Source organism: Sodiomyces alkalinus (genome assembly GCF_003711515.1).
Source record: "Sodiomyces alkalinus F11 unplaced genomic scaffold SODALscaffold_2, whole genome shotgun sequence".
Classification (NCBI taxonomy): domain Eukaryota; kingdom Fungi; phylum Ascomycota; class Sordariomycetes; order Glomerellales; family Plectosphaerellaceae; genus Sodiomyces; species Sodiomyces alkalinus.
In genome coordinates this window covers 4,167,552-4,180,369 of record NW_021167080.1, presented here as the reverse complement: position 1 = coordinate 4,180,369, position 12,818 = coordinate 4,167,552, and the positions used below count along the sequence as shown (strand labels likewise).

The 12,818-nt window shown below is 53.8% G+C and overlaps 6 protein-coding genes across 6 annotated transcripts in view; 3 read left to right on the top strand and 3 right to left on the bottom strand.

Moving 5' to 3' along the window:
• Positions 1-28: 28 nt before the first annotated feature.
• On the top strand, positions 29-1,627 carry SODALDRAFT_396768 (hypothetical protein; the record flags this gene model as incomplete). Its single annotated transcript, XM_028615295.1, has 1 exon — positions 29-1,627. Exon 1 carries the CDS (start codon positions 89-91, stop codon positions 1,625-1,627), a length of 1,539 nt encoding a protein of 512 aa, XP_028468911.1. The 5' UTR covers positions 29-88.
• A 188-nt stretch (positions 1,628-1,815) lies between these two features.
• SODALDRAFT_330816 (NAD(P)-binding protein) lies at positions 1,816-2,819 on the bottom strand. Its single transcript, XM_028611299.1, has one exon. The coding sequence runs from the start codon at positions 2,670-2,672 to the stop codon at positions 1,893-1,895; it is 780 nt and encodes a 259-aa protein (XP_028468910.1). The 5' UTR covers positions 2,673-2,819; the 3' UTR covers positions 1,816-1,892.
• Positions 2,820-3,162: 343 nt separating this feature from the next.
• SODALDRAFT_271826 (FAD/NAD(P)-binding domain-containing protein) lies at positions 3,163-4,926 on the bottom strand (the record flags this gene model as incomplete). Its single annotated transcript, XM_028607797.1, has 5 exons — positions 3,163-3,660; positions 3,746-4,010; positions 4,079-4,181; positions 4,260-4,531; positions 4,628-4,926. The coding sequence occupies 5 exons, from the start codon at positions 4,924-4,926 to the stop codon at positions 3,163-3,165; spliced, it is 1,437 nt and encodes a 478-aa protein (XP_028468909.1).
• A 511-nt stretch (positions 4,927-5,437) lies between these two features.
• SODALDRAFT_396764 (hypothetical protein) lies at positions 5,438-6,318 on the top strand (the record flags this gene model as incomplete). The annotated part of the gene is made up of 6 exons (XM_028615294.1): positions 5,438-5,491; positions 5,557-5,584; positions 5,666-5,700; positions 5,774-5,910; positions 5,979-6,097; positions 6,167-6,318. 6 exons carry the CDS (start codon positions 5,438-5,440, stop codon positions 6,316-6,318), a joined length of 525 nt encoding a protein of 174 aa, XP_028468908.1.
• Positions 6,319-6,840: 522 nt separating this feature from the next.
• Positions 6,841-8,972, bottom strand: SODALDRAFT_291625 (FAD/NAD(P)-binding domain-containing protein; the record flags this gene model as incomplete). The annotated part of the gene is made up of 5 exons (XM_028608670.1): positions 6,841-7,062; positions 7,285-7,831; positions 7,885-8,141; positions 8,260-8,864; positions 8,927-8,972. The coding sequence occupies 5 exons, from the start codon at positions 8,970-8,972 to the stop codon at positions 6,868-6,870; spliced, it is 1,650 nt and encodes a 549-aa protein (XP_028468907.1). The 3' UTR covers positions 6,841-6,867.
• A 2,419-nt stretch (positions 8,973-11,391) lies between these two features.
• SODALDRAFT_396749 (hypothetical protein) overlaps positions 11,392-12,818 on the top strand; it is a gene marked incomplete at both ends in the record, with an annotated part of 7,575 nt that continues 6,148 nt past the window's right edge. Inside the window, 2 exons of the mRNA XM_028615293.1 lie at positions 11,392-11,615; positions 11,715-12,802. Of these exons, the coding sequence (XP_028468906.1) occupies positions 11,392-11,615; positions 11,715-12,802 (1,312 nt within the window). The remainder of the gene's footprint in view (positions 11,616-11,714; positions 12,803-12,818) is intronic.

The window sequence follows — 12,818 nt, the reverse complement described above, 5'->3', positions numbered from 1 at the left end:
TCGATTCATTCATGTTCCATTCTCAACTTTCGCTCCCACCGTGGTGAAAGCGCACAGACGAACTGTCCTGTCCACTCAACTGTCGACCATGGGTTCCGTACCGGCAGAGTTGCATATCCCACTTACACCTCTAGACCATGCACCGCCCGGAAACTACTCCTGCTCCTTGTCCTACCTCCCCCTCCAACCCGGCGTGAGCCCAAAGCAGGCGTTTCAACTCCTTCAGGAAGGCCTCCACAGAACCTTTGTCCAGTTGCCCTGGGTGGCTGGCAGAGTATGGCCGCAGACGCCCGGCACCCCTGGCTATCGGCCGGGGCAGCTCGAGATTCGCTACAGCCCGGTGGACAGCCATGGGCCGCGGCCCTATCAGATCAAGTTCAACGAGCTCAAGACGACAAAGACGTACGACGAGCTGAAAGACGAGGCCTTCCCCACCGACTCGTTCCCGGACGAGTCGTTGATATGGGCCCCCTTTATGCCTGATATCAACAAGGGGCCCGAAGTCCTCGTGGCCCAGGCCAACTTCATCCCCGGCGCTTGTCTCCTGACGGCGGGCATGTATCATAAAGCAACCGACGGCATTGGCGGAGTTCGCATTTTCACCTTGTGGGCCGAGCATTGTCGGGCCTTGCAGTTCCCGGGGCCTGGAGAGCTGCCAACTCCGGTGCCGCCAGGACCAGCCAGCATGGACCGCAGCTTGCTGGACAAGACATGGGCGAAAGAACAAACCGGAAAGTCGGTCGAGGAAATCGATCCGGGCAATTGGCGGTTACTAGGCCTAGCACCCCCGTCAGCCTCCACACCAACCCCGGATTCCGCGGAAGAAGACGATGCCGCGCCCGCACCGGTGGAGAAAGTAAACGGAGACGCAAAAGAAGAGCCACAGCCTGAAGAGACCCGGACGCTCAAGTCGGCCATCTTCTACGTCCCGCCGCGCAAATTCGTCGCCCTGCAACGGGAATGCGCAAAGGGCGGCGACGGGATCTCCGGAACCGACGCCATAGTGGCCCTGATATGGCGATGCGTGCTCAAGGCTCGGGCCAAGGCCGCACGGCAGAGCGGGAAAACTACCGGCGACATCACGAACCCGGACGCCCTGTCCATCCTGGCCGTCACGGTAGACGGGCGGCCCTATTTCTCCTCGTCGCTTCCCCCCGACTACATGGGAAACCTCACCTGCATCAACCTGTCGGCCATGCCCCTTTCCGCCCTGACGTCCCCGGAGACCGGCCTGCCCGCGGTGGCGCGCACGATCCGCGACGGCGCCAACTCGGTAACCACGGCGAATCTGCTGGATGCGTACGCCCTGGCCAGGAGCGTGCCGGACTTTGCCCACCTGTCTCTGCAGAACGCGAGCCTGGACAGCACTACGCTGCTCGTGTCGCCGCTGCTTACGTACCCCACGAACTTGTTGAGTTTTGGAGACGAGCTGTTTGGCAACGGGGGTTTCGTCGAGGCGTTGAGGATGCCCATGTATTCCTTCAACCGTATGACTCGGCTCTGTCTCGTGCTTCCGAAGCTGGCTGCGGGCGGTGTCGAGTTTTTGTTGAACTTGTTTGAGGAGGAGATGGACGTCTTCTTGAAGGACCCGGAGTTTAAGAAGTATGCCATGTTTCTGGCGAACTGAGATGTGCAGTGGGATACGAAAGCGTCTGGTCCTTTATGCTGACAGTGGAGTATACATGAATATATACGGCGTCATGGGGCGTTATCACCATTACTACTGTCTAACCTTCCTTGTTGTACTTCACTTGACGTCCTCGAATGTCGTCCGTATAGTCCATAAGAATATTGATCAATACTCCTATCGCAGATGGCCACATAACATGTCAAGACGCTCCCATGAGTCCCATCTCTATCCTTCTCCCCTGATGGAGAGGCTGCTAGTGTAGTTAACAAGCCCACCCACCGTCAATTGGCAGCACAACGCCAGTAATGAACCTACTCTGCGGCCCCAGCAGAAACACAATCCCCTCGGCCACCTCAGAAGCTTCTCCCTTGCGCCCAAGGACTCCGGGATCACCTTGCGCGACGAGATCCTTGCTACCCACGGCCGCCTCGATCTGTGTAATCATGGGGGTGGCAATAATACCCGGCGCCACAGCATTAACCCGAATGCCGCGTTCCCCTTCCTCCTTGGCCGCCGTGCGCGTCAACCCCACGATGGCATGCTTGCTGGCGACATACGGACCATTCAGGGGCCCGCCGCTGATGCCGGCCACACTGGAAGCGTTCACGATGGCACCCCCGTGGTGGCGGCCGCGTGCACCTTCGCGCGTCTGCATGTGGGCCAGCTGGGCACGCATGCAGTTGAGCGTCCCCTTGACATTGACGTCCATGACCCAGGCGAACTCGTCGTTGTCGAGGTTCCGCACCGCCCCGGGCGCTCGGCCGATGCTCGGGCCGAAGACCCCGGCCAGATTCGCCGCCCCGGAGAGGGGTTGTCTGAAATGGGATACGGTTGCTGCTATCCAGGCGTTGCATTCCTCGGCCGACCGAACATCCACCACGGAGGTGAAAACAGGCTGCACTTGCGCAACTTGTTCGGTGGTTGTAGGTGTATGATGTTCTGCTCGTTCCCGCTCGGTCTCGGCCTGGGCCGCGACTTCGGCTAGTGCTGTTGCATTTATGTCGGCGAGTGAGAGGAGGGCGCCCCGGCGGGAAAGGAGCATCGCTGTCGCTCGTCCTATTCCGGACGCCGCGCCGGTGACGGTGAATACCTTGTTTGTGAATGGCATGATGGGATTGGGATGCAGAGGGTTGCCCTGTGCTGTGCTGGTATGTTGATCTACCCCTGAGATATCCAATATAGGTCCATGCTACACCCCGTGCGCCGTACATATGTGTTCTACGTGATGTCTGATTGTAGGCTTTTATAGGAAACAGCCATCATTAGTCAGTGAACCACTCTTCGCTGACGGGAATGGGCTCACGGCTGCGGCAATTACCAAAACGTATCCGGCCCGACCTGCAGGAGATGAACACATTTGGACTTGGCTTTACCAAGACTGCATATGGCCAATGGTGCATGTCAGCCAGTGGTCACACGAGTTGAAGATGTTGCCGTTGTAATTATCCATGAATCTGAATTATACACATACAAACTTGAGCACGCTGCGCCGTATTTGCGTAGGCCATGGGGGATGTGAAATATCAACCGCCTCAGAGCTGTGCTTTCTCACGAGAAAGAACAAACATGGACACGGCCCAACATACCACGGCCATTCCCGTGAACCAAAACATAGTGTCCTTGCTCATGAACTCCGATTCCTCGCCCCTGTCATCATCAAACTTCACGGTTCCCCGCGGCGCATCGACAAGCGGCACGTAGTCCAACTTGACCCCTCTCTTGACCTGCCAGGCGAACATGTCGGCCACTAAAGCGTCACTGGCTAGTGGAAACACGCGAATCGCCATAAACTTAAAAAGAGCATTCTCGCAAGCCGCGACTCTTGTCATGAGTGTGCTGAACCAGCCGATGTACCGCACAGGGGACTGACGCTTCTCCTGGTACGACTGGAAGATAGCAGAGAGCTCAGACTGGCCGGGGTGCGACGACAGGCCGTCTGGGGAGTTGACGAGCTTCTGCCGCAGGAGGTTGGCCAAGGTCGCAGCGGAGTCCATTGCGGAGTTTCCGCCAAACGCCGTGTTGGGGGTGAACTGTTGGATCAAATAATGTATCGACAGACATTAGCATCATTGATCTCAACTTATACTTTGCTGCATGACATCCGGCTTCACATACCTTGTGCACCGCGTCCCCGAGTAGCACAATACGCCCCGAGTGCCAGCGCCCAGCGATGCCTTCTTCGATGTTGACCAACTCCCCGCGGAGCCTCTTCTCCCATATGTCGCCAAAGACTACGCCGTCGTGTACTGGAAAATTGAGGAGCTTCGAAGCCTCCCGCTCAGCGTCCTGTTTCGTGTATTTCGGAAACAATGGCCAGTAGTAAGTTGTGTCCAGGTGGATAAACACGAAGAAGAACGTCTTTTCGGGCTGGGTGAAGAGCCTATTCCCATAACATGTCAGCTTTCCTTCCCTTGACAAAATATACTGGTTGTTATAACCGTCACTGACAAGAAACTGAATCCATCGTGATGTACCACGGCCATGATTCCCGTTGGGAACCCCGGGATAGAGGGACTAAGCCCTACTAAGCATTTGTAGCGTGTTTTGAGTGCTATCCGTTTGGATGCAGGCCGAGAATCAGCGGCAGAAACATTTACAGACAGTTGAGGGCGAAAAAGGGGATGCGTACCTCTCATCTCTGCAGTCCCTATCGAGTTTGGGGCAACGCTGTTGGCCTTGTCCCACATCATCCGACGAACAGAACTGGCAACTCCATCGCTTCCAACAACAATGTCGCCGTCCTCGGAAGACCCATTGTCCAGAAGGACTCGGACGCCGTGCTCTGACTCTATAATGTCCGTCACAGCACACTCCGTCTTGACCGGCTCCTTGCTCGGCAACCCGTCGTAAAGCGCCCTGACGAACTCCTGTCTCTCCAGTAGAAGATACTCGTATCCGTGCCTGCGGTGGAAAAGAACAAAGGTTAGCCGCATATGCAGCATAAGCAGCACGCGTATTAGGAAGTTTTCAAACTGAACGTCTCATCCAAATAAAGACCTTTTGATAATCTCGTCGAAAAGCTTGCTGACGGTTATGACCTTTCCGTCGGAGGTGCGGTTGAGGCTTGTCTTCATCGGAGCGCACACTCCCTTGGCCAATTCAAGACAGCCCAGCTGGGAGAGGAGACGAGATCCGTTTGGCCATACCCCGATACTCGCACCCGAAGGGTACACGACCTGCCTGTGCTTCTCCAGGACGACGTGGTCGATGCCTGCTCGTTGAAGTGCGTTGGACAGCGTAAGCCCGCCTATGCCGGCGCCAACCACGATCACTCTGAATGGTCGTTTTCCGGACATGTCAGGCGAATCCATGATTATGCGTTTGAGGTGTTGTCTGGTCCCTAGGGCTGGCGCTGCGAATCTTCCAAAGAAATGGTGAAATTGTACGTATAACCCGGTGAGTATACGGTATACCCTCAAAAACACCAGCAGGGCATAACGTCTGGGTCTAACAGCAGGTAGCACGATGGAAATGAGGGTTCAATGATTGATCCTGCGTCCCATTGCCTGAATGTCGCTTTTGGGTTTCCCGTCCAGGTTCCCATATAGTCGGTCTCCTGCCTAATTGGGACTCGGCCCGGTGTCCGGGGTCCGGATCCGACTCGGGCTAGGGACGGGGGGAGAGAAATGAGGGGAGTCCGGTCGGGATACAAGCACCTTAGACCTCGAGATACTTTAGTTATCACTATACGCCCCTGTCCACTGTCTCGTTCAAACATCAGGATGCTGTTACCTGTCTTATGGAATCAAATGCCTTTCGTTATATCCTCTTAAATTTACTAGGACTTTTTGCCCCCCTATTTTCAAAATGACGTCCGGACCAACAGGCTTCCCGAGTCTGCAGCCAGCATTGATATTCAAGGTACGTGAAGTTCTTCCATTTGATATCGGAATAAGTTCTTCGCTGACCATTTCTACTCAAAAAAGGTCGATGTTGGAGAGGGCAATCCCGTTGGTAAGCCTTGACACTCTGCTGCCCGCATAATCGATATCAATGATGACTTTCACGACCCCCTGACATATGTCATGCTCGCAGGCGACGTGTCAACCGGTTCTCAGTTCCTTCACTTTGTGAGATACTCATACACCCTGCTACCAGCGAGTTCCACTTGCAGTGCCCTCGTGCTGCTAACAAGCGCCAAAGCAAACCCCAACCGGTACCATCAAGAGCGTACCGGGTTTCAAGCCCGAGATTGATGCCAGTGTCGTGTTTGGCGGTGATTGGCTCTACTTTGACCCGGACAAGAGCCACGCGCGCGTCAACTTCAAGGGCATTGCCAAGTACGCGCACCGTCCTCCCTTTCCCCCCCACATCGATCTGATCTCTCGTCGCTGATTCTGTGAAACAGGACCAAGGAAGGCGTCCCCTTCTCCTTTTACTATGGCGGCATTGTGAGAGTCGACGAGGGCGTTGGCAAGGTCTTTGCTTATAGCCCCGAGGCCAAGACTATTCCCTTTGGAAGCTCAAGTACGTAAATCGCTCCCAGTGTCCAAGGTGACCATGTCGAGACTTACTAACGGGCTTCTTCCCCCTCAGCCACTGCTCATACCTTTGAGGTGGGCAATACGGACCTCAAGGTCCTCGAGAACGCCCATTGGGTTGGCAATGGGAGGTTCATCTTGGGCGAGACTGGCCTCACCGTCGAGAGTCGCGTCTCAAAGGTCATTCCCAGCACAGATATGGACTAAGTGAAGAGTCGTACGAGTGGCCGTGATGGTGGTCCACGTGAGGTTGAATGATGGGCACAGTAGGGGGCCATTAGGCTGTGAAGACGGATGCTTCTAGTTAGTAGCCGTAGGAACAGTCTGATACAGATCTATAAGCAGAAGTCATTGCAATTCAGTGTCATTAGACTATTATTCAGCTTTATCTCCCATTGCCCAACTCCGTGCATAACAGTAGTTAGTCAAGAACAATATACGTGCTCGAGGTTTGTCAACTTTCCAAAGGGAGGATCATTTCAATCAAGTACGGAGTTGAGATATATGCAACTTCATGTCTGGAAAAAGCCAAGCGGCATCAAATAGTTTTGAAATTAGAGAAAAGCGTTCATGGCCACATTGGAGGAAATGGTGACTTGACCAGCATTTTCTTCCATATACTACATGTATTCTCAAGTGTCACGAACACCGCGACTATACAAGATCCCTTCATTTGTTGACAACATGAAGTCTAATAATCATCTGTCATAATCTACCATACGACAATTCCCCAACTCCAACATCAACAGGCCCAGCTCACGTCGTGTCCGAGTCATCACCAGATTTGCCTTCCAAGCCCTTCTCTCTGCCCCGGCGCATCTTCTCTGCTTGAAGAAACTCGGAGATAAGCCCTCGCCAGTCGCGAGGCCGGTATGGAAGAAACATCTCACTAAACATGTTGGACTTCCGGCTCGTATTGAGGCCCATATCGCGGGCCAAAGTGTCAACGTACTATATTCCGATTTTCTATTAGCTCTCGTGCCCAAAAGAATCGTAAATCAACATAAGGGGACACGGAGCTTACAGCCAAGTAGTCGTATATAGAATATGGATGTCTGCGACCTTGCTCCAGATACCTGCATGTGTCGTAGAGATGTTAGACAGCCGCTTCTTTACCAAAAGGGATTATGGATAGGCATACCGTCGTTTGGTCCACGCACACCACACGGCAACTTCCTTCTTCATTTCCACTTCAGTCGGAAGATCAAGCCTCCCGAGGAGGTACGCTACGCCCCAGAGAGCCTGCATCTCCGCCACCAGCGGGGTATAAACACTGTGAATCTGGCCGGGGAAGAAGGCGGAGCGATCCCCCTTGGCCGCCATCCTGGGCGAGACGAGTCGACGGTAAAGACGCCAAGGCCTCATGTGAGACGAAGACGCTCTTGTGTTCGGAGAATTCCGCCTCAGGAAAGGAAGCTTCTCCAGGACAACCTCGTCTGCAGCGGCGTCCAGCTTGGCCCACTCCTCCGACCAGTCTGCCTGTGACGGAAGCCCGTATTCCGCACGGGTAGCTTCGTCGAACATGCCGAGGTTATCCGTCCAGCCAGTGCAGAGAGTTACGTGGTCCGTTTCTAGGGTTTCCCCGTTCTTCAAATGGACTTTGTTGCCGTCCGAAAAGCCCGTGATCTCCGTCCGGTGCACGGTGAGGTCGCCGGCATGGATGACCTTCCAGTAGTCTGGCGCTGATGCTAGGCCGAGACCGGCGTTGGCCCAGAAGACGCTGGTCTGTGTGTTAGAAAGATAATTTCCCGTCCTGTGGGTGACATTGCTTACCCATATCCACGCGGAATTGGTTGAAGCTTTTCGGTATTGGGATTTTTAGAATACCCAGCATGCTGCTCTGCCATCCATGAGACAGACCTCCAGAAAACCTTGGTCAGATAGTTCCCAACCGCTGTTTTCTGCAGAAGCTGATACCATATCCCTGACGTGTTCAGAATAGCGGGACTGAAGGATGCAAGAGCCCGGGTACCCATCACGTCGACTGTGTTTAGAAGACCACCTAGCCTGGGCGGCATGATCGCCAAGGGCTGAGAGTAGAAGGCCTCTAGGTCAGTTAAGGCACTGCTGTCGATGAAAATTAAGGCAGGGAAAGAGGGAAAAAGAAGCAATAGTACATCTCAACCATAAATCACGTGCAGTACTTACCCCTGAGCCGTCATCGCGAATAATCCAGTCGACCTTCTTTCCAGCTTTTAGCAAAAAGAAAACAGTGTCATAAGCGGACTTGGCCGCGCCGAGGACAGTGGCCCGCTGGACCTCGGGCCCCAGTAGGGTCTCAATATGAGATCCAATCTCTCCTGAATGAATGATGGGCTTCACGAAGCCGTCTCTCGGGAAATCCGGCACGTGAGGTCCACTAGTCACCCCAGTCGCTGCGATGAGCTTCGACCCGGTGACTTGGCAGGCCTCGTCATCATTCAGCGTCAGAATCCACTTTGACCCAAACCTCCGGGCGCTGGTGACCTTGGTGCGACATCGAATGCGCCGGACGAGATCATAATCCTTGGCAAATGACTGGAGATAATCGTGGATCGTCTTGGCGGATATGTACCGGTCTTTCGTGAGGCCCTCTTTTTTCATAGGGTAGAAGCTGTACTCGAAAAGCCCGTGGCCGACCTGGGCGAAGAGATTTGGATAGATCCGTTCTGAATTCCAGACGCCTCCGAGAGTATCGCCATCGTCAAGGATAAGCAGTTTTGTCTCGGGTGCCAGTTTCAGGTACGTATAAGCGGCAATGAGACCGTACCATCCTGAGTCGTAGGTATTCATCAGATGGGCCACATTCTAGACGGGGTGCAAAGGAACTTCGTACCTGCGCCGACGATCAGCACGTCGTATTCGTCGTTCTGTGCTTGCATGATTCTGTGCCCTCAATCTTGTCGTAATGTTGCGGTTGTTTGTCACATTCACCAACTGGTCGAGGTCAACCGTAAGAGATACGACCGTGCGCCGTACAAATCGAAATGGAGGGAGAGCGTGAGAAAAGATGGGTAGGCGTCCACGTTGTAGCAGTGACAGGATTGCGCACGGATTGCCAATGGGCCGGAGTGAAGGCGGAGAAGGGTGGAGACAAGTCCCGGAGACTTTCCCATCTTGATCTCGGCCCGAGCGGCCCGAGCCGCCGAGTTCTCCACAACGTGCCCTGTGCGTGGGGACCCTGGCTTAGATTCGACGACATACTGTGTACTCCGTACTCTGTACACGGTCGAACAAATTGCCTAGAGTCTCCTAGACAGGCCAATTCCAAAAGAATAGTTCGAGGGTTTGGTGTTGTTGGACTCCCAGCCTCAATTCTTGACAGCTTCCTTTTCCCAGCCCGGTTCTTCAGTTTTCTTTTACTCTAGTCTTCAAGTCTAAGCCTAACCAACTACCGTACGAACTACAAGCGGCAAGTTCCACTGTTCCGCTGTTTTACTGTTCAGTATGGCCAATCTACGGATCAACGAGAAATGTTTCCTGGCCCTGTCTGTCACGGGTTTCGTATTACTCTGGCCCATGATGGCTTATAATGGCACTTTGGTGGCTCTTCTGAAAGCAGGGTGGACCGGTACATTTGCCGATGGTCGCCCACTCCGAACGACCTACATTGGCTTTCCACCCGTCGACTTTGCAATTGCCGTTGTTGTTTCTTTTTTTGACGACCAAATTGATGGGAGGGACAATGGCACATGGCTGTTTATGCTCAACTTTCAGATGTTTCTCATGGCAGCGGCGATGTGGATTCTCATTGAAGCAAGCAGGAAAGGCCAGAGTCGAGCGATTTCAAGTCGGTGAGTAGCGGATACTAAAACTTCTAAATAACTACTTATGCTCTTCTGCTTGGGGGGTGATGCGAGAGCTGACGGGAAGCTAGCTTTTTTCTCTGGCCGCTCCTATCAAACCTATTTGGCGCGGCCGTCCTCTTTCCGCTGTATCTTTACAAGCACACGCATGTCACGAATTCCAACTTGGGGAATCTCAGCCCAGTCTCTAAAAGAAGAGCGGAGGTCCTTATTCCTGTCATGGTAGTTATGGGCTTTATACCAGTCTTGACCATGCTCTTCGGATATTGCGTTGCCAGCGACTCTCGCCGCCAGGCTATCACTGCCGCCCAGCAATTCTCGCCTCTCTTACTTGCGACAGTGGCAAAACTTGCCCCTCTCCGAAACTCGACTGAACTGTTAAAAGGCCAGAATGATGAGACCAGCAGCTTAGTAAGGTACTCGTACTTGTTGGTTGGGTTCATCAGCGGAAGTGTCCATCTCTTCACGATAGTGACCAGTCTAGTTTCTAGCGACCCAAGTGTGGGGTTTGGCAGGCTCTTTATCCCTTCCCCATCTCACGTCATTGCAGCAAGCTCCGAGAACATTCACCAAGGTGCTTTGCTCTTCCTGCAATACGACTGGATTGTCGTCAATGTATCCTGTGCCTTGTGGATCTATCATCTCATGACCACGCGGCCAATCTTCAAGAACTCTACAACCACTGTCACTACGATTCCCCAACTTTTGATTAGCATTATCATTCTTGGACCTGGCGCGACTGTCTCCGCTGCTCTGTGGGAACGGGAGAAACATGTGACGGGTTGAAAAGGGAAGCCGGCACGATACACTCTCTCAGAATAGAACAATACATGAATCTGATAACCAGCTTTCCGTTGTGGACTCAACCTCCACCCCGGCAAACAGCAACCTTTTAAAGCACATCTAAGCATATCTGTACATCACTATGATACTATGTACATATCCTCTTGAAATTGAGCCTCGTCGTGTTATTCCGAGCTGTCGCTGTTTCCTTGACAGAAGGCGTACTCTCCTGCTCCTGGCACAGCAACGGGTCAACCAGAATGGGAAGACACATTGCATCGTTGTAACCACATGCACGTGGTCTGCCTCCCAGCCCTTGAACTGCATCCACCGCCAGCTATCTTGAAGCAGAGAAGAACCGGGCCGAGAGATAAGCCATGACTGGGCGGGCCCCGAGTAGCAATTTACTGTAACCCCATACCGTACCGGGTCTGAGTTCCCTTCTTGGGGAAGAGGGATGATCTTCCTATGCCGGTGTATTTCCTATTTGGAAGTTGCCGGTGCGGCCCGAATGCAACAGAAGAATGTAACAGATAGCGCTCATGTCCCTGAGGCTTACTGCTTGAGTAACCAGTACCAGAATCAAGAACTACCCATATTACCTTTAACAGTCGCTCGCCGAGGGAAACCTAAAGTCGACAAAGGAGTTCATTCTCACAACTCTCATCTTGTATCAGTCCTCAACTTTTGTCCCGACAGTTCACCTTTCAACATGCCGGGACTCACCATACAATCGTCCTCCTCAGCCAGCTCGCTCAGCGGCGGCGTGGGCTGGCAGGAATCACTGGCGATTGCGAGCGATGAAGAATACGCAGCCAATTTCCCCAATGGATACACCGAGAAACCCCTGAGCGAACAGCTCGAGCCTATCGCTGTGGTTGGAATGGGTGAGACGAGCTCGAACCCTGCATCATTACAGTTACACTTTCACTCTCCGTACCGAGGCTAATTTCATATCGTCGCAAACGCAGGATGTCGCCTCCCTGGAGATGTTTCATCCCCTCCCCAGTTCTGGGACATGATAATGGAGAAGAGAACCGGCAGGACTCCCAAGGTGCCGGCTTCACGATTCAACATCGATGCCCACCTCCATCCGAACAACGAGCGTCCTGGCTCATTTAATGTCCCTGGCGGATATTTCCTGGACAGCAGTCTCCAAGAATTCGACCCGTCACTTTTCAATATCTCACCCATTGAGGCCATGTGGATGGACCCCCAGCAGCGAAAGCTCCTCGAGGTCGTCTACGAGTCTCTAGAATCCGGCGGCATTACGCTGAGCCAGATCGAAAACACCAAGACGGCCGTGTTCGTCGGGAGTTTCACCAGCGACTTCCAACAAATGTCCTTTAAGGAGCCGGACTTCCGTCACAGCTACGCCGCCACGGGAGTTGACCCGGGCATCATCTCGAACCGCATCAGTCACGTCTTCAACCTGTCAGGGCCGAGCATAACGGTCAACACGGCCTGTTCGTCTTCCATCTATGCGATGCATAACGCGTGCAACGCCCTCCGGAATAACGAGTGCAGCGGCGCCATTGTGGGTGGAACCAACTTGATACTCACCGTCGACCAGCACATGAACACCGCGAAGCTGGGCGTTCTCTCCCCGGATTCCACCTGCCACACTTTCGATGCGACAGCCAATGGCTACGGCAGAGCGGACGGCGTTGGAGCCGTCTATCTAAAGCGTCTCAGTGATGCCCTTCGTGACGGGGATCCCATCCGTGGCGTGCTAAGGTCGTCGGCGGTAAACTCGAACGGCAAAGTTCCCAATGTGGGCATTACCTACCCCAACAAAGAGGGCCAGGTTCAGGTCATCCAACACGCGTACCGGCGCGGCGGTGATCTCGATCCGCGCTACACGGGGTATTTCGAGTGCCACGGAACAGGCACGCCAGTTGGCGACCCGATCGAGGTCCACGCCGTCTCGCAGGCAATGAACAAGGAAGGCGTCCCAAAAACGGCCGACCCGTCCACCGAAGCCCTGTGGATTGGTGCTGTCAAAACAAATATCGGCCACAGCGAAGCGGCTAGCGGTCTTTCGGCCATTATCAAGGCCGTATTGACGACAGAGAGGGGTCTGATCCCGCCAACTAGGGGCTTGGTAAACCCCAATCCAAACAGTAAGAGAACCCCCCC

What these genes read in the sequence shown, in the direction of transcription:
- SODALDRAFT_330816 (XM_028611299.1), bottom strand. Translation starts at nt 2,672, where the DNA reads ATGCTCCTTTCCCGCCGGGGCGCCCTCCTCTCACTCGCCGACATAAAT.